Source organism: Kryptolebias marmoratus, linkage group LG24 (assembly GCF_001649575.2).
Source record: "Kryptolebias marmoratus isolate JLee-2015 linkage group LG24, ASM164957v2, whole genome shotgun sequence".
NCBI lineage: Eukaryota > Metazoa > Chordata > Actinopteri > Cyprinodontiformes > Rivulidae > Kryptolebias > Kryptolebias marmoratus.
This window is the reverse complement of record NC_051453.1, coordinates 2,744,598-2,770,779: the sequence shown is the minus strand read 5'-3', so window position 1 is coordinate 2,770,779 and position 26,182 is coordinate 2,744,598. Positions and strand designations below refer to the sequence as shown.

Here is a 26,182-nt window from a genome sequence, read left to right as displayed (position 1 = left end):
CCCAAACACTCAACCCATTAAACAAAAGCTGCTGTGAGGTGACATCCTTAGCCATCGGTGAGTCTAACCCACCTGCTGGTTTCGTGTAGTAACCATAAATATAGCATCAACTAAAATTCAGCCTCAGGTCAAGAATTTTTTTTTTTTAACTCTGGTTTGTGATGATGTCATACTGTGGTTGTGTTTGTGCAGAGGTTGAACCTCACCAGCATGAATATATTTTATTCCAAAATTTGTGAAGATTGCCAACGATGTAACAGATATATTCTAACCTGTATTATTAATCTGAGGACTGTTGTGCTTCATCCTACAGTGTTTTATATTTTATCAGCATTGCATCAGCATATTTACAGCTCAGTCATATGAAAACTACTACTGATTATAGTCATAATATTAGTAATTCAACACTTGTGTATTGGTTGACAGTTGCCAATGATGTTGCTATTTCCATCTGAAAGGCACTTACTGGATGACTGATAAAGACACACTCAGACACACGTTTATGGACAAAAAATATATATTTTTTGCTCATAGGTAAATATGGTTTTAGCTCACTAATTTGAGCCACACAGCACAAGTCTTTTGTACAAGTGTTCAGGATTATTACAAGATGAGATTCTAAACATCAAAAAGCAGAAAATAGGAACTCCCTAAAAGGGGAGATGTTATAACACTGTGAGTTATTGTTTTGTTTTTCTTTAAAATGATCCTAAAGAAGCAGCATTTCTTTCTGTTAGCCACTAAAAGCATTAGGAAAACCCAATAGGTTGGACCCACAGTAAAGCCCAGAATTTATGGCTCTGATATGTGACCTGTCAGCGATACGTAAATAACCACACACCCAGCACAGGAGACGAGAGGAATGGAGTCTGATGTCTCAATGCTGCATCTCAAATCAGATCCAAAGAAAAAAGTCCAGGATAAAAGTGATATAAGAGGGCTTTGGTACTAAAACCCTGTTGGGTTTTAATGAAATTGTGTTACATACATTTCATTAAGACCTCTGAAAATGATGCCGGCTCGTAAAAAGGGGCATCATATTTGTCTTCTTTAAGTAGAATAGCTCTGGACCTATAAGCTAAAGTGTAGAGGAAAACCACTATCATTTCAAATGTAATTGTTTGTCTCAGTCAACTCTATATTACTGCAAACTAATTTTTTGCTAGAAACTGATATATTTTTTTTTTGTTCTGCTTTTTGTGTGATGCCTGCTAGACAAGTTGCAGCACTGTCAGCTTTTTATATTGTTAGCATCACTTTAATCAGTTGAATTATTTATCTTAAAAAATAGTTTAAGAAGTTTTTATTAGTAATATTTTTTTTTGCATTGAGGAAAATACATTTTTTTACTTTAAGCTCGGTGTAGTAAACTGAAAGGTATATCTTGCCTTCAGTTTTCAGATGAGTTTGTTAATCCTGATGATCACCAATAATGAATTAAGCCCACTTTTAACAATGTTTTTGCACTCCTTCATTTTTCTCCTTGACCCCTTTCTTGTATAATTGATGAGGGGTAAAGTAGAGGTATGGACATCAGCTTGGCCCCATAGAAAGAGCTTTAAAAACACTGAAGAGGTGTTTAGTGGTCAAAGGAAATGGGTGTGGTGAAGAACGGACAGGGCTGACGAGACAGTAAGGCAGATCAAGCCACCTAAAGAGAGGATTAATGACAGATAAGAACTGTAAGAGAAATTTGATCCCATTAGCTCTCTATGATAATTAAATATCCACCTTGCATCAGGAGCAAATTTCAACTCAGGTGAAACAACCAGACAGATGCATGGTGATATAAGTTATATGTACTGTTGTAAATGTCTATCGGATCTTTTTATAGATCAAAGTTTAACATCAGAGGCTTTTATTTTTAAATCTAGTGCAAGTGCTTTTATTGGGTTTAGGTGAAAGCTATCTGTGCCAAGATTGCATGGATGTACATCTGCTCTAAAAACCTAAGTTTTTGTAATAACCTTGACAATGGTTTGAGGATTGCATTTTACCTAAAGTATTATTATGCAGTTTTACCTCTTAACATAAAACTGTTTTCATTCATGCAGCCGAAGCTTTTTGAAACATGATTGCTCAGTCTTTGGTCTGCAACCAGAAAGTTTGAGGTACTGAAATCTTGTCCCTTACCCACAGTTTCTGCACATGCATATGCAAAATATCTATTGTAGAGATTACCTCTCACCCATTGTCAGCTGTGATTGGCTCCAGCTTTTTTCACTAAGAAGGAATGTATAACAAATGTAAGGATTTTGAAAAGGAAAATGTGTAGGAACCATATCATGCACACTTGAGCTATAATAAGTTTATATATTTCAACTTACTTGTCCCAGCGCACATTGTATTCCTGTACAGAATGGCTCATTATCTTTTAGATGTTTGTGTGGCGTCACTTAGGTCCAATCTGCAGCCCATTGCCTACTTACATATTCAGCTTGGGTGTTTTGTTAGTCTTGTCACCATAACTGTGAATTTCACTTTCTACAGACAGTTTTGTTTACTCAGACTTTGCATTGTCATCATATAGAAATGGTACAATAAGATGTTCATGTGTTTTACAAAAAGTTTAGAATGAAAAACAAATAGCACAGATATTTCTCCTATTTGTCTCATCATAATTGTGCTGTCCTGTTTCACATATAAATAAATGGATCAACCAAGAGAATCTAGCCAATGACTTGACAACAGAAACATGTTCAGACTTGTTTGAAACCCTTGAGGTTGTGCTGCTTTTTAAGTTGATGCTGATCAGCAATTACATTAGAGATACTTGTTAGGCGCTTGCAAAAAGACATCCTCTGACAAAAGCAGTCCTGCTTGTTTTCTTGTAAAGCTTTTCCCAGCTTAAGTAATTGAGTGATGGGTATACTGTACGTATATACAAAGTTCTGAGCATATATATATAATGTGGTGGAGCCAATGCACATGTTTACAGTCCAAACCACTGACACTTGCAGTAACCAGTGAGCTCTGATGAGCTTCTGATACTGGCCATTGCTGCAAGTGGCATCAGCTGTTGTCATGGTGATTCTACTTTGGCAATCACTAAGCAGAGCATTTGTTCATGTGTGCTTGTGGGAGTGAGAAACTAAGTCAAGAAAAAAGAAAGAAAAAACTTATAATCTTTATATATTTGTTCACACTGTCACTGTCTTGTGTGCGTGTGCACACACACACACACACACACACACACACACACACACACATTGGGATGAAGCAACGAGTAGAGCATTAGATTTGTAATGCTGAGAGTGTGTGAGGTGTTGCATCACCTTCTGTGTGTGGGAAGAAGCTTGCATGTCAGCTCTCTCCCACACACGCAGCACACACAGACGTCTCCACACAGACACACTCTTTCTGCTCCACATCGCTCTCCTACTTCCAGCCTGTTCTGTCTATGCTGATATAATCAACACTGACCACGAGTGATCATTTAATAGGGCTGCTAAGTAATGAGGCTGAACTCTACTTAATGACTTCTCCTTATGGGGATTTTGGTTGAATAGTTAGACACCGTTGAAGGTATAACTTTCTGAACTGAATTTAATAATGATTTTGATGTAATTAAGGAAAACTTTATTCACATAAGCATTGCTGCTTTAGAGTTTCAGTTTTTCATTTTCATGAAATTTCTTGAGAGCATGGTGTTATTAACTTTGTCTTGGAGTCGAACATGGACCGTGCTGTTCAGGACATATATTTAATCACTCTGACAGATTATTCCATGCATCAAAAATTTATAGTTAGAAACTTAAAGGATGCATGCTTTTTGCTTTTTTTAGTTTGTGCGTTACCTTTTGTGTGCATGAAATGTTCTGCTAACAGAGCGAGATGGGCCCTTCATGCAAGATCTTCAAAACACAGGAGCTAAAACGAATTGTTTGAATTAAACAATAACAAGGATTGTAGCACTATATATATTGTAGTATATTTATTATTTTTTAAATACTTGATTTATTATGTTTGGCATTCTGGAGGTGGTGGAACCTATCCCAGCTGTCTTCAGGTGATAGAGTACATCCTGGACAAGTTGCCAGTTCATCACAGTGTCAGCAAGAAACAAGACAAAACAAGCAGTCATCACTCTCACACTTATACCTGCAGTGGATTTAGAATACCTATCATGCATGTTTTTGGACTTTGGAAGGGGTTACTTAGGAAACCTTTTGTTGTTAAGGCAATAATGACAAATATCCTGCATGCAAAACAGTAAATGTATCACATTGAAACTAGTGTAGCTTAAATTCATCAAAAATGGAACTGAAGTTTTTTAATTAAGTAAAAGAACTTGTCAGCCTGGCAGAAATAGTAGTCACCCTGGTAAAAAGAGAAAGACAACAGTAAGCTCATCTGTAGCAAACATGGAGACAGAGATACTGTTACAGCAGTTTCACTCTGTTGCTTTACCTCACGGCAGAAACACAGCAAGTTCAATAAGCAGAGAATGAGGTAGGGTTTCACCAGAGAGACCAAGAGGTGGAGGATGGCACAGATAGATTAGGAAAGAAAGAGAACAGCACAGTGAACGAGTCACTCAGTTACTGTTGAACTTTGTGTGCTGACCCGAGGAAGTGATCATACCCAGCAGTTTCACAAGTACAATCTCCTCCTGAGGGTCAACAGCGAGTGTGAGAGGAGGAGGCCTGAGTGAAGAAGATTCAGCTTCAGTTTTGACCCCACTTTATTTTCTGTTGCAGTTATCAGTACAACAATCCTGGGAATAATGACTAAGAACAGTTCAATGACTATTTCAGCCATCAAAGTCTTCATACAGAGCTCTAAATTAATGTTGATGAATAAAATTAGAGCATAATGATACCCTTCTGTCATAAACAGGACCTTAGATCTGGGAACAGTGCGTTATCAGTTTGGGTAGATTATTTTTAAGCCATAAACAGCCAATCACTATAAATACAACTTTTATGGCAAGTGTTTAGGCAGAAATTCTTTATAAGCCAGAAAAAAGAAAGAGCTTCTTGACAACCTCAAATACAATATTGGCCTATAGTCATACTTGATCTTCTCTTTAAATATGCTGCCATTTTTTAAGGTTCAGACTTTGACAGTCACTTAAAACAGCAGAAACTGATGTAAATTGTGAGATGTGTCTGGTGTTATCTGCTGTTTAGTTAGCGCTGTCCTTGCAGTTCACAAGTGGGCAGAAAACAGTGACATTTTCTTGGATTTTGCTTTGTAGAAGCATGGTATCATTTGATTAAAAAGATGTTGACGTTTTAAAGTCAGACATAAGCGGATTTGTCTTTTTAAGTTATAAATATTCAGTAGCTTTACAGTTTTTAGAAATTATTCAATGACGTTGTGTCGTCTTTAGAAAAACGATTAGTATTGTCCCTTTTAGAAAATAGTATCCAACCCTACTCTGACTTCATTAATGAATACTGATTTATTCTGCCATGTTTTGTGTGCCTGCTGGTGTTATATATGATAATGAAGATCTCAGTCTGTGACCTTACATGTCTGATCACCCACTGGATCCATGGAGACCACAGCTCTGCTCTGCTGAGATGCAGCCTTTTTCAATGCTTCCTCCTTAGTTGATTTCACTCTGCAGCCATTGTGCAGTTCAGTTGTGTTTGTTTTATTGAGATTTTTAATAATTTCCATCATTGTACATATGAAAATATTGTAAACTGTAAATTCTCTTGATAATAGTTTTTTTTGCACCACATGACGACATGTAAAGACAGCTTTTTATCATAATATCTAAATTTACATGCAAATTTTGAGTAAAATTAATGAAAAGAAAGAGTCCAATTTTAACCAGCTATCATAGAAGAAGCTTGTTTGAATTATTATTTATGTGCTGCACAATGTATGCTGTTCCAAACTAGACCGGGCCTCTTATCCTGCGTGCTTATATTCCAACACTCAGTATCAATAATACTGCCACACTACTCCAACTAATCGCTCAGGAACTGCAGTTCTCTGTTGAGCATCAGTCCCCTTAGAGCCCAATCAGTATGTGGTGTACATCGCCTCCTGCTGGTGACTTTTATTATAACAGTCTGAAAAACACATCACTGGTTAAGTATTTTACACGTCTTTGAAGTAATTATATAATCTTAGTGCATCTCTGCTTCTTCTGCTAATACTTGAGTTTCTAATTTAAAATGTCACGATGTTTGTAGATTAAAAAATTGAAATTGCAAATAAAGGAATAGACAAGAAAAGGAAAATGTAACCTTTTTCAGTAGTGGGAAACCCCCCAGGTTTGAATTATTTTTATTCAGCAATCACTTCACTTCAGATCAAGCTGAGCAGAATATTTTTGTGCACATGTTCAGTCAACTAATTTGTTTATGTTAATTACATAGAAGTAATGAGAAAAATGAGAGTGGGTTTTCTTTTTTCATTTCTGGAGAGATGAGTTAGTTTTGTTCAATTGACTCGTTTAACATCACTGTTGTCTGAGAGTCTACATATGACAGAATAGATACACTATCTTGTGTTTTGTTTTCTTTTTGTCACAGAAAGACTTAAAGAAAGTAAAGCAAACTATTGTTGAAATATCATTTGACAGTAGAAACTGATTTGAACCACTGCAGAAATTGTCTCTGATAAGAGAAGGGTAAAACTGTGAGTGTAACCCTGCAGCTTATTTTTGTTTCTGTCTTTGCGCTCCACCACATCTCATTTTCATTTTTAGTTCCCTCCTCTCCGTCCTGCTCCACCCTCTCTCACTGTATTAGTCTGACTTCATTTAGCGCTGTGATGCTAACAGCCTATTCTCCCTGCTCATCCTCCCCTGACTGAGTAGTTTGCCTGCAGCGCTTGCAGCACTTTACAAAGGGAACACACACATTTATACCTGCAAACTCACTGAGCGTTCGCTTTCTCCCTCTCCCTCTCTGCATCTTGTAGTGCTTTCTGTACATGGGTGATGCTTTTCTATGTGGTTCATCTGTCTGCCTGTCTTATCAACTTGGTTTGGGGTGAGTTGTGGCATATATTAGTTGGTATTATAAAACCATGAACCTCTTAGCTGTAATCACATTTAACAAATACATCTGTTCAGCCTGAGGAATAAACCAAAGGCAGCTATTGTTATTTCCTAAATACCAGCTGCAGGCAGCCAGAGGCTATACAGTATTTTAACTGTTGTGAATCTTTTCCCTGGTTTTTCTGTCCATAGAGCTGAAAACAGAAGTTCGGTCTTATATAGGTGCCAATAACAGTTTTTATAATTTATATTACAAAAACCTACATATTAAACACAGGTATTAACATTTTTTTCTGTAAGGAACTATATTTAGCAAGAGTAACACAAACTTTAAATGTTTAGAATTCACTTAAAAGTGCTGTTTGTTCATATATTTGTTATATAGGCTGTTGAGATTTTTGAAAACTTCCAACATATTAATGTTATGTTTTTTGTTTGCTTGTTTTGGTTTGTGTGTGTGTGTGTGTGTGTGTGTGTGTGTGTGTTTTCTAAGGAGGTGGGAAACAAAAAGAGAATTGGGGGCTTGTAAAATCTGTAAATTGTCTTTATATATTGTCACAGCTGCAAGAAAAGTTATGATCAGTGACAATATTTAGTTAATCTGTGTACTTTATATAACAGCAAAACAAACATCAAAAAACAACAACAGCTCATATTTAATATTTAGTCAATTTAAACCTGTTTCAACCAATGAGTGAACCCCTGATTTATTTTACAATACCTCAAACATAAATAATAGTTTGAATGTTATATTTTTAGAGTTTGCAGGCTGATTTACTGAAACAAAACACTGACCTCCAGGCCCTCATTTTCACTCATTCAGTTTTGTTTTCAATCATTGGCTGGTTACATTTATGTAAGTTTTAAGTTAGTTATTTAAACTTCTTGGTTAGGGTTTGAAAAATGTCTAAAACTGCATCAAACATGTCCTTACAACACCTACTTCAATATGAAATCTTCGTAATGTAGCCAACTGGGGTGTTGGCTCCTATCCCATCTTCAAAACTTATAAAACACAATAAATGTTCCACTGAAGTACATCATGTTTTAAACTACTGAAGCGTTTGTCATTTGCTTTCACTTTTATAAACTATGATTTTTATTCAGAGACTATTTTGCTGTTTATGGTGACATCTGCCTACAAGTGCAAAATATTGTTAGTGATTTTAAAACCCCACCTCTTGTGGAAACATACTGTATTTATACTACACTTTGAGTCTTGTGTGTGTGTGTGTATGTTAAAACCGGAATAAAACAATGCAAGCAAACCAATGAAAATGTACACACATTCACATTGAAGCAAGCTCTCTCAGAGAAGTAGGCCAATGCTTAGAGACACACAAAAAGACTGTATGGCAGCTGAGGCGGCCTTCCTTGTAATGCTTTAAAAGAACAAGACAAAGGTTGATGGAAGTGACTATCCTCCACCAATCACAGCTTTCCTGCTGTTGTGCACACACACACAAACTGCTACTGAGCTCTGAGCACTGTATCACTGTCCCCAGTTGCCTATCGATTAGTCATGCCTGGGTGCTGTCATGTGCAGGAGTCCAGGGAAGCCCCTAATTGGCTAGTCCGGGAACGAAAGAGACAGGGAGAGGCAGAAAGGGGCAGACCCCGTGAGAGGGAGGCAGCACAGAAAGATGAGAGAGGCTGAGAGATGGACCTGTTCATAGAGATACTGCATGATCATTTATCATAACAGAAAGATTAAACAAGACTGGAAGAAAGAGGGAAGGCAAACATGATTTAACGCCGCCATTTACTTCTGCTGGATGGAAAGAAGGAATTCAAATCTTTAAAAGCGACATAAGAATCTGTCCTGAGTTCAGATGCTTTTTTTTTACGGTTTCTAGTTTTTGGAACTGCAACATGTACAAAGTGACCAACAGTTCTCAATGAGGGCTTTGGATGCTGTAAGGTAGGTGGAAAATATGAGTTACTGGTAGTGACTGACCGCTGGAGTGGACAAACATGGCCCTGTGAGAGACAGAAATCTTTAACTGGAGTTCCTGACATCCAAACTAACAGACGGGACTGACAAGTGATTCAATTCATCCAAGTGGTTTTCATCTTTTATCTTCTTAATGGTCCATTAACACTCAAATTGTGAGAAGGTCAATGTTTTAAGATGGGAAAACAGGAGAGAGGACTGTTAAATATCGACTGAAAGAGGATGAGTTTCCTTTCAGTGGTAGCTGATGCACTAATCCATCCCAAAGAAGAAACAAAATTGATTCTCACACAGGAGGAGTTGTTTTGTAACATTTTGATAACCCAGAGAGCTTTACATACTGCGAAAAACTGATGTGCAAGGCTAAAATACCATCTCTTCACTGGATACAGAAGACTGACTGATCTTGAAAGGCATGACCCAAATTATCTGCACACAAGGGATTCTAAAGAGCTGCTTTCTTTTGTCATTTCTGTAAAGCAATCAACGTGGTAGAAGATTTTTACAAAGGCAAACTACAGAAGGATCTGTTTGTGACTTTTTACAGACCCTTTTTCTCACTATGACCACTTACTTTCACAGTCATGAGTTTTGTTGTAGCCCCAAAAAACCCAGCATGTCTAAAGGAAAGGGCAAAGGAAAAGCCAAGTCTGGAAAGAGCCACTCCCACTCAAAAAAGAACGAGAATTTGTTGAAGACACCAAATCATCAAAGGCAACCTTCGCCGCTACACTCACCAAAGCATAATGTTCATTCGTCAAAGCACAGCTGTCTTCCTCCAAAGCACCTGGTTCCGTCTCCATCTCCTAGCTACTATCATATAGCTCCACCATCTCCAAGTCATCAGCTAATTCCACCATCATCAGCTTGCCAGCTAGTGCAACAATCACCAAATCGCCTTCTGTGCTCACCAAGCCAACACCAACTTCATCCATCTCCAAGCCACCACCAACTTCATCCATCTCCAAGCCACCACCAACTTCATCCATCTCCAAGCCACCACCAACTTCACTTGTCGACAAGTCATCACCAGCTACAGCATCATCAAAACCAGCAACACTGTCATCCACCGGCCTCACCTAGTCACTTGCTTACTTCACCTTCAGCTCATCAAATATGCCACCAGCAGCAGCTCCATTCACCCAGTCACCACTCACTGTTCCATCAGTGCCACCAGCACCAGCTCTACCCTTCTCCTCTTCCTCATGCCTCCCAGTCGTTATCCATCCACCCTTTCCACTCACCACACATCCCTTTGTGTTCAGGGCTGGGGGGGTATGGTGGTTGGAGCACACTGCCTACCAACCTGGCCAACAGGAGCTCAACAGGGAAATTTCCCAACCTCAGAGACAGCGTAAAAAAAAGTCCAACAAAAAGCAAAGGCAAATTTGGCTGCAGGGCATGGCCCAATGACACGTATATCTGGACGGCACACTGTACAGCAGCACCCTCACATGTGCCCCTCGGACACCACTTTTCACCATTACCGGCCCATGTGCAGGTATGTTTCAAATGGCTGCATATCAGCAGAAGTTAGGCCACTGAGCTTATAATCAAGTGTTCATTTGATTATTATTTCTTGTTAACCTCCTAACAGCAGGAATGAGGTAAACAGCACAGTGCTGATTTAAAATTTATATAAACAAATATTCACTACAGTTTGTATTTCTGAGCAATCAAAATGAGTGTATTTGCTTGGAAGTGTGAAATTAATTAAATGTATATTTGCAAAGAAATAAGTAGCACTTACTTGAAATGAGTGCATGATTTTTTTTTATTATTATTGTGAGGGTTACATCAATATATTCTGAGTATTGCATACATTAAAAACATCAAAAATTCCTTAGATGAGCTACTCAAAAAGTATGTATAAATCAGTAAATAAAAATATAAATATTAAATAATATAAATACTTTGTTTAATCAAACAGAAAACCACAGGGCTATGGAAAACATATTTTTCTATTTAGGCATTTTTATGGTAGTCCTAAACTGATCATCTATAAAATTTAGATCTTACAGTATTGAGTTAGTTAAGCTTTTGCCTTTAAAACACCTCTGAAGTGAGCATACTGTATTAGAAAAGACAGTGGAGTAGCTTTTGATCCGTTGTGCCCTGTGTTGTCCATTAGTTGCATTATGCAGACATATGTGCACCTTAATAGCTTCATTACATCCTACTGAAGTTTTTATGTCATCTTGCAGCACATACTGCTGATAACAAAGGACGTCCATGGTTCTGACTGAGTCAGTGCAGATTTGGATAGCTAGATAAAAACAAAATAATGCTCTTTGTCTTTAGAGATGTGGCTGTAACAAAGGCTTTGGTTGTGCACAAACGTTGTATTGCCAAAGGGGAAATTGAGTTAATTATACCCTCTGTATCGAGGTATGGTAGAATCTATGTGTTTTATCTATTATGTGTTCAAAGTGCTGCAATCAGTAAAAGACAACTGGAACGGATGTTACAATATAAAGGGAGTAAAAGCTGTTTCAGGCATGAATCTGTACTAAACCTACTGTATTACAATCTGAAAGAAGGTTTACATGTTACTCTGGCTGCTTTAAGCAACCACTAAGTGTTTGTTGTCTGTCCAGATTGATTGGGACATTTTTGAAGTACAGCCCACTATTATACTGTTGTCATTATCTTTGTCAAAGTGTCCTTTTAAGTGAAGTGAAGTGTCTCACTGATAATTTACGCTCAAATCAAACCGTAAGATACTCTTTTTTTGTGGTTAGTGCATGGTTATAATAAAATGTCATAAATTAGAAATGTGTCTTTATATATTGTGGATACTTAAGAAAACTTCCTGAAGTATGTGCAATTGTAAGCAGGTAATGGGACATCGCAGCATGGTGGGGACAGCAGTGTAAAAGTGACTATTGTCAGTTTAAATGTTTCAGAGATATTATAACAAGAGCAAAACCGTCCTCGTTCCCATTAGGAGCTATTATAGCTATAGCTGAGGGAAATAATAGAACATAACAGGTGCCTGTTACTGATGGTTAGGTAGTAAGTGTGCTGTGGGTGCAATGATCAGAGATGGTTTGATTAGCGTGATTAGCCTGGACATTCGGATTTGATTAGAGTCACGCTCTATCTGATTAACTCATTAGTCAAATAGAGTTCCACTGCAAATTAAGAAAGGCAGAGCAAACCTAATGTTAGGAGTGGAGTAGTGTGTGTGTGTGTGTGTGTACCAGATCAGTTTTATCTTTGATACAATTTTAAGAAAAGCAGCATGTGTGAAGTGATATTAAGGAAACAAACATTAGAAATAAGTATTTCAATTTAGCAAATATTATTGAACAATTTTGATAACAACCTTTTCTTTTGATGTGTTTTACCATGTGCTCCCGTGTGTGTGTGAGGGTGTGTATTGCTCTTTATGGATTCATTTTGCTCTATATTGATCTTTTTTTGTATTCAAACAGCTGTTGTGTGTCTTTTATACATTTTATGATTTTTCATTTATTTTTATTCAGTTTATTTGCAAATTAATAACTTCACTATTTCCCTTGCATCGCTCTTTTTAAAATGATGAGACAAATCATGGATATTTTGAATCTGTTTCTAAGCTGCGCTAGACTGAACCAGGCCGTAATACTATGATAATACAGCTGGTGTAACAGGAATTATATAACAACTAACAATCAGTTGGCAGAGCAGCAGAACACTGTCTGATCATGGGTGTTGTGTGTATTTGCACGTTTGTTCTTATAGCCTTTTCATGTAACACAACCCAACACATACACACACCTACACATACTCACACACATGTTGGTGTTACATAAGCATACGATTTGATTTGGTGTGTCAATGAAAACACCAGACTGAACACAGCTGACTGGCTGGATTTGTTGCTTTGTGAATGACACTAACACACACGCACACACACACAGATTTCATTGTACAGTTGTGAGAGAGTCAGATAAGGTGGAGGAAAAGCATTGGAGTAGTAACATGGAATAGTAAAAGTTCCAGACACATAGTTGACCTTACTAAGACTCAGGAGGTTTTTAGTATTTTATAGAAAATGACGTGACATGGAAGTTTGATTTATATTTGTAGTTTTCCTCATGTAAACCCTGAGATCTTATACAGAAGCAAACAAGAAAACAAAACAATGAAAAAACTATTCTTACATAAAAGCAATGCATGATGTGTTTTTGTGTTTTTTCCTTCTCCCAATATGTCTGTAAATGTTGGCTTATTTTGTTTCACTAACCACTCATGTGTTCAACATAAGCCTGCCGTAAAATCCTTTGAATAATTTGATAGTATTTAACATTCATAAATCTCTCCTCACATTTTTCACACACACGCACACATACAGACAGATGATAACATCTGCAGCTGCCAGTTTGTCCTAACAACCTCAGCATCCATGAACTCCACTGTGCCCCGCAGCCTTCCCCTCTTACTCCCTGAACCTTTCCCCACTTCTGCTCTCTCACTGTGCATTTATGCTCTTTTTTTATTCATGTCTGTGTGTTTTGTTTGTTTGCATCTGTCTGCTCCCTCTGCTCCTTGTTGTTGTTGTTGAACAGGCAGATTTACTCCTCCCACCATACCTATAATCCCTCTGACCCCGCCACTCCCAGCTCCTCTCAGTTCCCATGTGGGATCAAGCATCCAGGCGGCTTGACGACGGACAGTTGTACAAGAGAGGGAAGGGAGAGAGAAACATAGAGTGAGATAATGCGTGTGTGTGTGTGTGTGTGTGTGTGTGTGTGTGGGAGAGAGGGGAGATAAAGGAGTAGAACAGGATGATGCGAGAAAGAGATTAGTGCAGGGGGGGTAGATGCTGTTGCTGCTGTTACACATTTTGAAGTCAGTAAGAGGGCTGTCCATTTAGTTTTCTAGCTTGTTTGATGCTGGTTTAACTGATTGATTTTGGGAACTTTTTTGGCTTTAAGAACTAGTTTTGTAATTCTTTGATGGACTGGCAAGCTCACTGTTGTCTTGGAAAGGACTAGGGCTGCAGACGGTGAACTTGTGGGCACTATTTTCTGGAGAGAAAGGGAAATGAGACAAGAAGACAAGAGGCAAAAGAGTGGAATAATAAGACTGGTCCTCCTCTTGCAAATATGAGAAGAAAAAGGCTCTCTGGGGCTTTTTATCGGCTTGTGTGAGGTTTGTCATTTGCTAGCTTAGGAGGGCAAAAAGATAGCTGTTAATGCAAGTCATCTTCTTTGATTCTCGCTCTTTTAGCACCAATCTGTCAAAGTCTAAGGTGTAAAAGAAAACCAGAAAAAAAAAGAGCTTAAGAGTAAAATCACTTGGGAAAATAGAAAGACGGAGAATGAAAGAGAAGACACTTGTGGGAAGTGGATGGAGAGTGAAAGTATACATTTTTAAAATTTAGATTTAGAATGTCAACTTAATATTAGATGCAAGTTGACCAACACACATTAATAGTGCAGAAAAAACACGTAGCAAGAGGACAATGTTCTATGTAACACAATGTAAACTGTAAAAATCTGTGATGTTAGCATGTTTTGTAGTGCAGCATTGAGTCACCTAAAGCACTTTATGGCCCCTCAAATTATTTCTTAAAAGTTTTACTTAGTGTGGTTTGCAGTGTGGTACATTAGTACTGTCCACGATAAGGGCTGTGCAGTATGTCATGCAGTGAATGCAGTCGCTCCATGGTGGTAATCCATAGCAGATGTACTCAACATGCTGTACCAAAACCTGAGACGCGTAAGTCATCATCTTTGCTGCGTCATAAAGGCTCACAGAGTTTCTCTGCAGCTGCCCTGTTTCGATGTTTCCAGCATCATTAAAATTAAAGTTGATGCTCTTCTCTTTTGCAGGCCAACCCCCCTCCTGTGGTTGTGAACGCCGACAGTGTAGACACCCCCCCATATGTGAGTACTTTCTACTTATCTTCATGTACAATTTAAATACAGTTTTCTTGTTGCAAAACAGAACATCTCAATGGTCAATTCTGGAAGTGTAAATTGTTTTTTGTTTGTCTTTTTGGATAAGAGGAGGACATTCTTTAAAAAAAGGCCAGTTAACAATAACTCACATGGATTAAAGACAGAAGTTAAATAAATGCCAAAGTTTTGATTGGACCACAGCAAGCTGATTTGGACCTTGTATTTGCCAATAAATATAAATCTGAACACATGTATGTAACACAGCTAAACACATCACAATAATATGGATTAACATTTTGTTGAAAACTTTTTACTCTTTAGTTTCCTGTAGTGGTTGTAATTTGCACTGTAATTTACTGAAATACTCTTACGGAGACGAGCAATGCTACATAATAAAATATATATATATTTTTTATTACTGATCTGGAAACAAGTTTTCAAGTTTATTTCTCCTGCTTTATATTCTTAGTATTGGTAATAATAACAACAGTTATGTAATGTTTACAGTCTGCATGTCAGCTGCGACAGAAACTCAAACTGAGGCAACACCTTTGCACAACTCCAACATAAGTTTCTGTTTTTGTAAAAAAAAAACTTTTTAAAGTCTAATCTATATATTTACAACTTTATTCTAAGGTTTGGAAATTTAAAACAACTGTGTAATGTATACATAAATGTAATTCTTTTGTTTTTAAATAGTGTAAATCATAATGTTAGACTGTTGTGGAGTGCCAGGGTAATCTAAGGCCTTTTTTATTATTTCTGTTCAAAAAATGAGCATTTTAAAGACAGCAGTGTCCCGGTTCACACAGAGCTCTCTGTCTAGAATTAGTTGAATCCAGATGTCATCTTGTAGTAGCCAGCTGCTGCAGTGAATGAAGGTCCTTTTGTTAGATAATTATATTATGTAATTACTGTGGAAATACTCTCCACTGAATTGAAACTGAAACCAAATGCAAGGAGAGGCAGACCCTCTTTATATTCAGATATCATCCACACTCTCAGTAATATGCTTAATATATATGTTAAATGTGCTGTTCACTAATATTACCCATAAAAATTATGTTTACAGTGAATCAAAAATAATACCAACAAAATTTGTATTTTTTTAAATGGAGAAATACATTAGGACACATTTTTCTGTCCATGTGCCCAGTTGCATACCATAAACTTAAAGATTTATGTGGCACGTAAAAAGACAAAGATTGCATTTAACAATTTGAAAATCTCATTTCATTCTCTTAAGCTGGGGAAACATTTTAAATACGTTATCTCATAATACAAAAGTCAGAACAGAAGCAAATATATTGTCGCTAATAGTAAACCCACAAATACAGTGACAGTTAATGGTAAACTGCATGTTTAAAAAAGCAGAAATTCAAAATCTAAACTAATCAGACTGCACAGAAACAGATTACAGGCGGGCGGATTACATGAGCCTTTGGGACGCCAGTCGACCGGTGCATCATGTGAGCACTGACAGTATATCTGTGTGTTCCTGTTGGCCTGCAATCTATCTGAAAGAGAAAAAGATAAAAAACTAAGACAACCAAGACAAATTTATTGGTATGTGCTTTCCATTAAGTCCAAAAAAAAAAAAAAATTGAAAGATATTTTTATGTTGCAGAGTGCAGTGGCTTGTGGGTATTTCATAGAAGGGATGCTCTTAAATATGACGTCAGGGATGCATCATCATTAAGGACGCATTACAAGTGCAAGCTGTCCGATTCATACATCATTCATAAATATAGTCTAAATTCACATCTATACTATTTATTGGAGCCTGTCTGAACTGATCAGTGCCTAAACAATTAGATAATCAACTCAGGTTTTAAATTGAATAGGTGGATTGATTTTAACAATGATAATGAGATACAATTACAAAACTATTGATAAAACAACACAGTAACACAGTAAAATCAATATAATATATATAAATTTGTATAGTATTTTACATTTTGACAGAGTAATAGGCTCTTCATCTACTTATTTTAGAAGAGCATTTAACAGTGAAAATACCATTATTTGAAATAAACATTTTGACAGAGTTTTAACCTGTGAAACCATTTGTGATCTTTTGCTATAAGACACAGGGCTCTAAGTGAAAGAATGTGGCTTTAATAAATTTAAAAAATGACAGAGCTTTTAAAACACTTTGTAAAATTGACAAAGAGATTATATACTGTAAGTGGAGTAAAGATTTATTTTACTAGGCCAAATATTCCATTAAAACAATCTGAATGGGAAGAATTATGATGGCAAAAGGTGACATGCTGCCTGATGAAGAGAAATGGTTAGACTGTCAGAAACCAGGAGGACAAATGTCAACATTTTCCAACTGCAAATATTAAAACAGAGAAATAAGCACAGTGTAGACACAATAAATCTTAAAATGATTCATGGCCAGATTTAAACATAAGTCATCTTGTAGACCATTCTTAGCATTTCCATGGATCTGTGTCAAAAAGTAACATTATTATTTTCTAAAATATATTATAAAAGCAATGGATAAAATTATAAACTATCTGGCTTGTCATCGATACTAACAGTAAAATGCTACTCAAGTATATATTAAAATAAAAAAAACATTTAAAAGGAATTATGTGTTCATAGAATGTTTTTATTGTTAAACTGAGATTTGGTAAATTACTAAAATTGTACTTTTAATAAAATAGGTGGAGATTTTATTGATATTTTCTGTCTTTCTTGTTGACAGGTCAATGGAACAGAAGCAGACTATGAGTATGAAGAAATCACTCTGGAGCGGGTAAAACACGCACACCATTAACATCAATATCTATTTGTATATGCATTAATTTCTTTTGTTTACTAATTCATTACAACACAACATTTAAAACTGAAAGATGTACAGTTAATAAAAGCTGACATTTAGATTAAAATCTTGCTCAAGCATTTATTCATGTAGTTTTTGCTGATTGAAATATCAGGCTTTAAAACTAACGAATGTTCAGATGGTCAAACATTATAATGCAGCTCTTATTTTTGGCAGTTTAGTTTTAAAAAGATGAAGTTTTACAACCACAGACTTGAGCATAAAATTCCATTTGCCCTGTGTCAGCTGTTGTAATCTCTGATTATCTGTCTCCTCTGCCATCATCTCATCATTTGTCTTTTCCATTTTTGAGCCTTTGGTCTGACTCTACTAAACCCTCTTTCTCCGTCCTTTCCCTTTCTTACTTATCGTTACCCTCTTTCCTTTCACTATTCTCCATTCCCCTTTCTCTCCTCCCCAAGGCTGTCTTTCTGTGTCTCTCCATCGTTCTATTCTCCTGTGACCTGGTTCTGTCTGCTCGACTGAATCTGCTTTAAAGTCACCATGGACATACACGCAAACACAGCCACACACATTACACAAGCTTTAAACCCATGACAGAGCATGAGCACAGAGTGGAAGAAACACAAAGCAATAGCTGTTAGCAGATAATGTGTGACTTCAGTTTACACAGCTGACATGCTTGTTCAAAATCTGTACACTTGTTTTAGAAATTATAACAATTTAGCAAATGTATAAAGCTTGTATATTGATATATTAGATGTATATTGATAGATTGTGATTGTTGAAATGTGCAGATTTTCTGTTCAATATATTGGATGCAGTGTGTTTGGGTATTAATGATGTGTGAGGTTTTGGCAACAGGAAGTTTAATCCTGTGGACAAATTACTCCAGTGTGATTAACATCATCTTATGTAACATACCTAGCTGCACCCTGGGATGTGTCTGATCTGTAACAAAAAACAATAGCACAATGTATGAACAAGCCCCTTTCTCATAGCTCTTTTATTCGTATTTTTGTTTTTTGTTTGTGAAGAAAGCTGATCATTTGTTTTAATAAAAATCTTTTCTTCCTGCACATGTGTACACCCCCTCATGCACCCCTCTGTCCACTTTGTTTTAGCTTCAGTCTCTTTAATGTTTCCCTTCTAAAAGACAAAATATGGCATTACTTGTTCACAGTGTGCTATACTCATCTGGCAGTTTCTGTGGTTTTTTTTTAGTGTAGGCAAGTAAGGATAAATAAATTAAAATAATCTACATCAAGGAGTTTTGCCTTCTGTTTGTAAAAAAAACCCTTTGATGTAGGCATTGGGCTTAGTAACTATGCAGACAAATTAATGCACTCACTAAAATAAGATGTTTGTTCTTAAAAATGTCTTCAGTTTCTGGCTAATCTAATGGAGTGCTTTTGTAAAAATCTATACACTTTTAGTTTCACTCTCTAGAGGTGAGCTTGTAAAAGCCTTATTAATTCTTATACGGTGTTTAATTTAGTTTGTTTCTGTCTGGACGAGTAGGGTAACTCAGGCCTGGGCTTCAGTATCGCTGGAGGCACTGATAACCCCCACATCGGAGATGACCCCTCCATCTTTATCACCAAAATTATTCCAGGAGGAGCTGCAGCTCAAAATGGACGACTCAGGTACAAACACAGATTCTCATTTTTGATAAATGTGTTGCTGAATTGTTGACATGGTGATAATAATTATAGTTACATAAAAATATTTATAAGAATAACTGCTGATGTTAAAATAAAGCTGGTGAAAGTGTTCGCACAGGCTTTTGTTTCATCCTTTTCTGTTTAGGATGTGATCATTTATTTCATGACACAAGTCAAGAAGTTTATTAGAAGCAATGTTCCTGTGCAGGGTGAATGACTGTATCGTCCGAGTGAATGACACTGACGTCAGGGAGGTGACTCACAGCGGGGCTGTGGAGGCGCTGAAGGAGGCAGGAGGGCTGGTCCGACTGTGTGTGCGACGCAGGCGGAGCCTCACTGAGAGAGTCATGGACATTAAACTGGTCAAAGGGCCCAAAGGTGAGGCCTTACAACAAACACCGGAGCAAGGATGTTACAAAGACAACAATACTATTTGTTCTTGCTTTCGTTAATTGTTAGCATTTATGGATAAAATAATAATAATTAAGAAAAAAATTGAATTCATGGCAGCCATTAAATCCATTGAACAACAAAAAAGCAGAGCTGAAGCTCAAAAGCGAAAATGCAAAAAGATTTTAATTTTGGTCGTCTGAATTTTCTTTAAACTTATATGTTTAAACAAAACACACATATTTTAACTTTTTAAATCTTAGAACTAGTAAGAATGATGAAAAATTAATACTGAATGTAAAAATCTACTATTAGGAAAATGAGGTGTTTCTTGTTTTGTCAGGTTTAGGATTCAGTATAGCAGGTGGAGTTGGAAACCAGCATGTCCCCGGGGACAACAGCATCTATGTGACTAAAATTATCGAGGGAGGAGCTGCACACAAAGATGGACGGTTACAAATTGGGGACAAACTTGTTGCTGTAAGAAATATCTTATTTTCATACTAAATTTATTTTGTACACAGTGCAGATAAGTTCTAATGGTTCTGATTGATAAAATAAAAAATATTCCATTTAATTAAACGGGTTTGGTTTAATTTCTTTCAAGGTAAATGGTTCCTGTTTGGAAGACGTAACTCATGAGGAAGCAGTTGCTGCACTAAAGTCCACTCCTGATGTTGTTTACCTCCGTGTGGCCAAACACAGTGCCCTTTTCATCAATGAAAACTTCCCTCCGCCCGATGTCACTAATTGTGAGTACAAAACTGACATTTCTCAGTGCGAGTTACTATCAAAGCATTGACAAGTTTTGTTTGATACAGAAAGACAAGCCAATTTCATTTTTCTGAAACATGCTTTTTCAGATGGAAAAAACAAGTCTGTTTGTCAAGCAAGGGGTCAATGAAATTTGGAAATGTAAATATTAATATCTAAAATGTTTTTTAGTTTGTTACACAGGAGTCAGATTAGGAGATTGGGTAAAACTGGTCCACTGGTTTACAGACATTTGTCTTTCCAAATCAGCATTCTGTCAAAAACATGCTGTTTGTTTCTGTCTTCTCTTAAAATAGTTGCAGAACTTTTAATAGCATGGAGGTGTTCGTCGGTTTTGACACAGTAGGAGTTGAGATTAATCAGACAAATCTCAGCATGTTCATGTACCTCCTAATCAAACTGGTTCCAGGATAGCATTGCTTCAAATTGTCAAAATACCTGAAATGACTTGTTTATTCTTAAATTATTACATAAGAGGAAATAATTGCACGGTAAGACTAAAATATGTGTGTTTAATGTTTTCCACTAGCGTATTCTCCACACCAGGACAACCATGTAAGCCCCTACATGAGTGGCAGCCAGTCAGTGAGCCCCGCCCCTCTGACCACGCCCAGATACTCACCTCTGCCCAGGACCATGACCTCAGAAGATGATGTCACCAGGTGAGGCCACGGTTCATACAAAACACATATATGTCTCGAAAAGCACAATGATATCCATCAGATGGGTCTGCAAACACTCTCCTGGAGGACTTGTTGTGCAACAAAATCAGAAACCATCTCAGGAAGATTGTGTCAGTTTTAAAATGAAAGCAAACTCAGATGTTTATTTGATCTGAAGTTAGTCTTTTTGCTTTTGCCCTTCTGTTTTCCTTCTGGGTTTATTTCATTGGCCCTCATAGTGATCCTCCTTATTACCCCAATCCAAACATTTTAATGAACTGAGGTCCTGGTGTAAACTGAGTGACCTCTGTCCTGCTCCCTGCTGCTGTGCAGCTGCTGCTTCTGTGTGTGTGTGTGTGTGTCTTTAGCAGTAAAAGGCAGATGGCTCAGTGAATTTTGTCTGGCATGTAAACTCAGGTCACATATGTGCACACACACACACACAAACACACACAGATACTCTCTCAGTGCTGCTCTACTGTCTTTAATCCATTTTAATGGAGGGATTAAAGCTTATCACAGCCCTCGTCACTCGACTGGCATCACCGTGGTTACCAGAATACGACTCTTTTCGTCATAGACCTTTTTGGCCAATGAGGGTGCTCTGACTATAATAAATCTGATAAGACGCAGTTGAAATGTAGGTTGGTCATTTTGACGTCTGCTTTTCTTTTGTTCTCTTGTTATCTTTTTGTCAATGAATCTTCTTGAAAATAGAGCTGTAAAGTTTTATCAATGATACAATTTTCTTAAATTTTCTTCTGTAATGGTTTCAGATCACACATCTGATATCTATTTATTTGTAATATGTACCTCAGAGATACTCTAACAGAACTTTTTATCTCAGGACCAATTTTATCACGTTAACAGATCGGGTATCTGCTAAAATGGATCCAGAGTCTTCCTGTTAAGCCCAGCTCCTGACTCTAATCAAATCAAATGATTCAGTAGTTATAAACATTTCAGTTAAAGAGGTCCAAGAGGTATTCTGAAACAATAAAGAAACTCATCTCATGAGACTTTCATTATACAGAATGTAACACTTCAGAACTAACAGTATATTTGATGAAAGTCATTTATAGTCAAGTAAATCTGAAAGTCAAGATTTTCTAGGCTGTTTAAAAAAATAAAATAAGAAATGGGCAGGAGTGTGTGTTAAGAAGATATATGTGTAAGAATTTGGGCGTTCTCTTTACTTGTGGTGTCGCTACAAAACTGAGAAAGAGTTATTCTGACATCTGCTGGTGAATATAATGAATAACCCTAACAGGAAATCTCTTTCTATTGCAATTTTATTACCCAATTTTTACAGATTTACTAAATACATCAATTCATACACTGCTACTGCTAAATAAAGTTGCCAGATTTCCTTTTTTATACATTTCTTATTATAAATTGTTATTCTTATGTCATTTATTACAACTATTTAATTACATTTTACTACCATCCATAATTATTTGTTTCCATTAAGATCAGATTTCATCATCTAATGTAATTTTTGCCCCATGTGTTTTCTTCAGGGAACCCAGACGAGTGGTGCTGCAAAGGGGCTCTACAGGTCTTGGATTTAACATTGTTGGAGGAGAGGATGGGGAGGGAATCTTCATCTCTTTCATACTCGCTGGAGGTCCAGCTGATCTCTGTGGGGAGCTTAGAAAAGGAGACCGCATCCTGTCGGTACGAGCTAAGATAGTCTGAAGAATGAATGACAAGTGCTGTGACTATCACAGTTTTTAATTACAAGCTTACAAGCAGCAGCTCATAAACCTTGTCTTTTTTATTATTATTTTCATTATCTACATTGCATGTCTGCCTGTTTAAAATGATGATTTTTAGAGTCATAATTTTGGCTGAAGCTGAACATTTTAAATATCCAGGCTTCATCTTTGCATCTGTTTGCAATTTCTGCTAAATCTGAAAATCAAATAAGGATTTAATTTTATGGAATTCTTTTTTTTTTAATTAAGTAGTTAAGGCTGTGGCTGTTTGTGTTGAAGCTACATTTAGAGATACGTGAGTGTTGAAACAGTATTGCGGTCTTCTTTTAAAGTGAAATCGTGTTTTAATTTCTCATAAAGGAATTTATTTTTCAGACTGCAGTGATGCAGAATGTCCCTGCAGAGTTACTATATTATTTATTCAAGTAGATGCAGACTGGGGAGTAATTTGATGCGTTAAAAAGATTTGTTACAGTACACAGACGCTTTTTATGAGCATCTGTGTATCTACTAAGATGGGTTTTGAAGATGTGATGTGTGTTTATTACAAGTGATCTGCTGTAATCTGGGCTCTAATTGTGTTTGTGTTTGTGGGTGTAGGTCAACGGGGTGGATCTGTCCAGTGCAACACATGAACAGGCAGCTGCAGCTCTGAAGAACGCAGGACAGACTGTTACTATTGTAGCTCAGTACAGACCAGAGGGTGAGTTCAGAAACAATGCATAGCATAATAGAAAGATTAATTATGTGCTGAGAAAGAGAACTTTACCAGCATTTAAAATGCATGATGGTGTTGCAGATCTGTCTGCCCTTTGGAGAAGGCATAATTATCCATAGATAGTCAAGATAGGAATAGGTAAAAAATGTGAAAAAGACACTTTATTCCAGTGTCATTTGAGCTCACAGTGGTGTTTTTGCTCTTTTATGGATGGAACATGTTCTAGTCTTTAGAAGATAGATCAACTAAATTTGCTCAAAGGCTGTAATTATTCTAAGCAGGCAGTATGGGGGCCAGCCTGTGCTTAGCCACATTTCGGATAATTATATTTGGACTGTTTTATTTATCATCATACATTTATGATATTTGCTCTTAGTTTTCAAAAGTGTTAAAGAGTTTTCCACATTTTTTCTTTTTTTGCTTAAGAAATGATTACAGTGATCTTCCCTGCAAATCACTGTAAATTATTGCTAGATGTGGACAAAAACTGTTAAAAGTTCTAAATAAATTTAACAGAACATAATATGAAATACATTTAATCAAAACAGCTTAGACAGTAGTTCTGAGTTAGACAACCCCAGTTAACATGTTTGGTTTGAAAAAAAAACATCTATATAACATAAACTATTTGTAGCATCTAGATTCAAATCAAACAAACTTTAATATAAAAAGTTTTTTTGGAAACAATTAAATTTAAAGCCTAGAAGAATAGACAAGATTTAAGTGAGAGTTAAACTTTGGGTCTCTGGCTCTCAAGTACTTTTTAAAATGAACTAATCAGTTACTTACGCATGACACCATTCCTTCAGTGTGAGACCATTCACTGATTGTCTGCTGTGAGTGAAAACTCTATCAACCCTTCCTCAGCTGGGTTACAATTGATTGAATTATGTGTAATTTAATACTTTGTGGGCCAGATGGAAGGAGTTTGCAGGCAGGTTCTGACCGTGAGGCCAGCAGCTGATGATTACTACTTTAGAATACTTGCAGATTATTACTAAACATGAGCTGAAATCAGCTTCTGCACACAAGAGTGAAATATACACCTGTTATGATCCTGAACAAATCCATACTATTCCATATCTTTGATAACCTTATGTTTTAAACTTACTGTCATGTACCTAGAATTAATGCCTATACATCCGATTCTGAGCCTTCAGGTACATTTTTAAAGGTCCAACACAAACCAAAGAGCAGCCAAAATATTCTCATTCTACTATTACAAAGACAGCCTTACCCTTAGACTCACAATAAGGGGTCACACAGGTACCATCCTGGAAATTTGTCCACTAAGAGTGACTGAAAAGGCCGTAACCAAGGAAACCTGGTTATAAGTGCTCATTGGCTCAGCTAACAGGGTGCCGTCATGAAAGAGGCTTGAACAGTGATCTCAACAACACACAAACAAAAGCATAAATCAGTTTCCAAATGGACACACAGACACAGTTATACTGCATTTGGGCCTGATTAACTGCAGTAATGTCTTTTCTGTTTGTGTTAGATTTGTTTGTGTGAGACTCTTTTTAAGGTCATCATGTATTATTCAGTCAGATAAGCTGTGCAGAGGGTTTATAGGGCAAAAAAAACAACAACAGGATTTTGCACATAGGATTCTTGATCCCTTAAGACCCAGTTAGGACATGATGTTTACCCTGTTTAAACTTAAATTTACCTATTATTTGTTTGAAAAGGAAAAGGCACCTTTTAATACTTAGCAGGTAGTTTTTACTAAGATTCTTGGTATGGGTTCAAGTACTGATTGTTGTAGTAACCAAGAATTATTATGATTATTTCTGTAAATAATTGATAACATCATATATCATTATTATCATTACTTTTAGTTTTTAATGTGCAATGATAACCATTTAAAATGAAAAAAAAGTTAATATAGTTAGGAGAATGTTTTTGTATGAATAACCTTGATATAAAAACACTTTAAATTTATGAAAAAAATAATTTTGTTCCAGTACTCTATTAAGGATTTCAAAAGATTATGGAAGAAACTGATAGCTATAAATATTCTATTCGATCTGAGTCAGCATTTCTCATGTAAAACAGGCAGTAAATACTCATTTTACGCAGGTCAAGCTGTTAGTAGCCTAACTTATAAAGTATGCAGGTCAAGATTTATAAGATCATGGAGGACACTGACTGAAATAATCAAATTCTCTGTGAGCTACACTCTGCAAATGTCATGATAACTCAGGGAATCACCGTCAGGACAGAATCCATACATCATGTTGAATGTTATCATTAGAAGTTCTGAACCATGAGTTATAGATTACTATTTTTAATTTCAGGACACAAAGTGTGATTCAGGAGAGATCCATTTCTTTGCAGAAGCTAAATCGATTCTGAAAAAAAAGGAAAATACCAAGTCAGACTGCATTGGTTTAGGTTATACACTGAATATTTATCACAAAACTCAGATAATTTTGGATATATAACTGGTCTCATTTTGATTAAAATACAAATTATTTTGTACATTAGTTATACAATATAATACAGGTGCTGGTCATAAAATTAGAATATCATGAAAAAGTAGATTGATTTCAGTAATTCCATTTAAAAAGTGAAACTTGTATATTATATTCATACATTACATACAAACTCATATATTTCAAATGTTTATTTCGTTTAATTTTGATGATTA

The 26,182-nt window shown here is 36.5% G+C and overlaps 1 protein-coding gene across 10 annotated transcripts in view; it reads left to right on the top strand.

The window, feature by feature from the left end:
* Positions 1 to 26,182, top strand: part of LOC108238416 (discs large homolog 1-like protein) — a 95,695-nt gene that overhangs the window by 42,771 nt on the left and 26,742 nt on the right. For 8 of the 10 annotated variants that reach the window (XM_017420471.3, XM_037974218.1, XM_017420460.3 and 5 more), the window contains 9 exons: positions 14,741 to 14,794; positions 17,526 to 17,576; positions 19,125 to 19,249; positions 19,476 to 19,645; positions 20,001 to 20,137; positions 20,265 to 20,409; positions 20,961 to 21,093; positions 22,614 to 22,770; positions 23,412 to 23,514. In XM_017420471.3, coding sequence (XP_017275960.1) covers positions 14,741 to 14,794; positions 17,526 to 17,576; positions 19,125 to 19,249; positions 19,476 to 19,645; positions 20,001 to 20,137; positions 20,265 to 20,409; positions 20,961 to 21,093; positions 22,614 to 22,770; positions 23,412 to 23,514 — 1,075 coding nt within the window. Of the gene's footprint in view, positions 1 to 8,596; positions 10,420 to 13,705; positions 14,628 to 14,740; positions 14,795 to 17,525; positions 17,577 to 19,124; positions 19,250 to 19,475; positions 19,646 to 20,000; positions 20,138 to 20,264; positions 20,410 to 20,960; positions 21,094 to 22,613; positions 22,771 to 23,411; positions 23,515 to 26,182 lie in introns of those variants that run through there. The other 2 variants (XM_017420461.3, XM_017420470.3) reach the window with 2 other exon arrangements.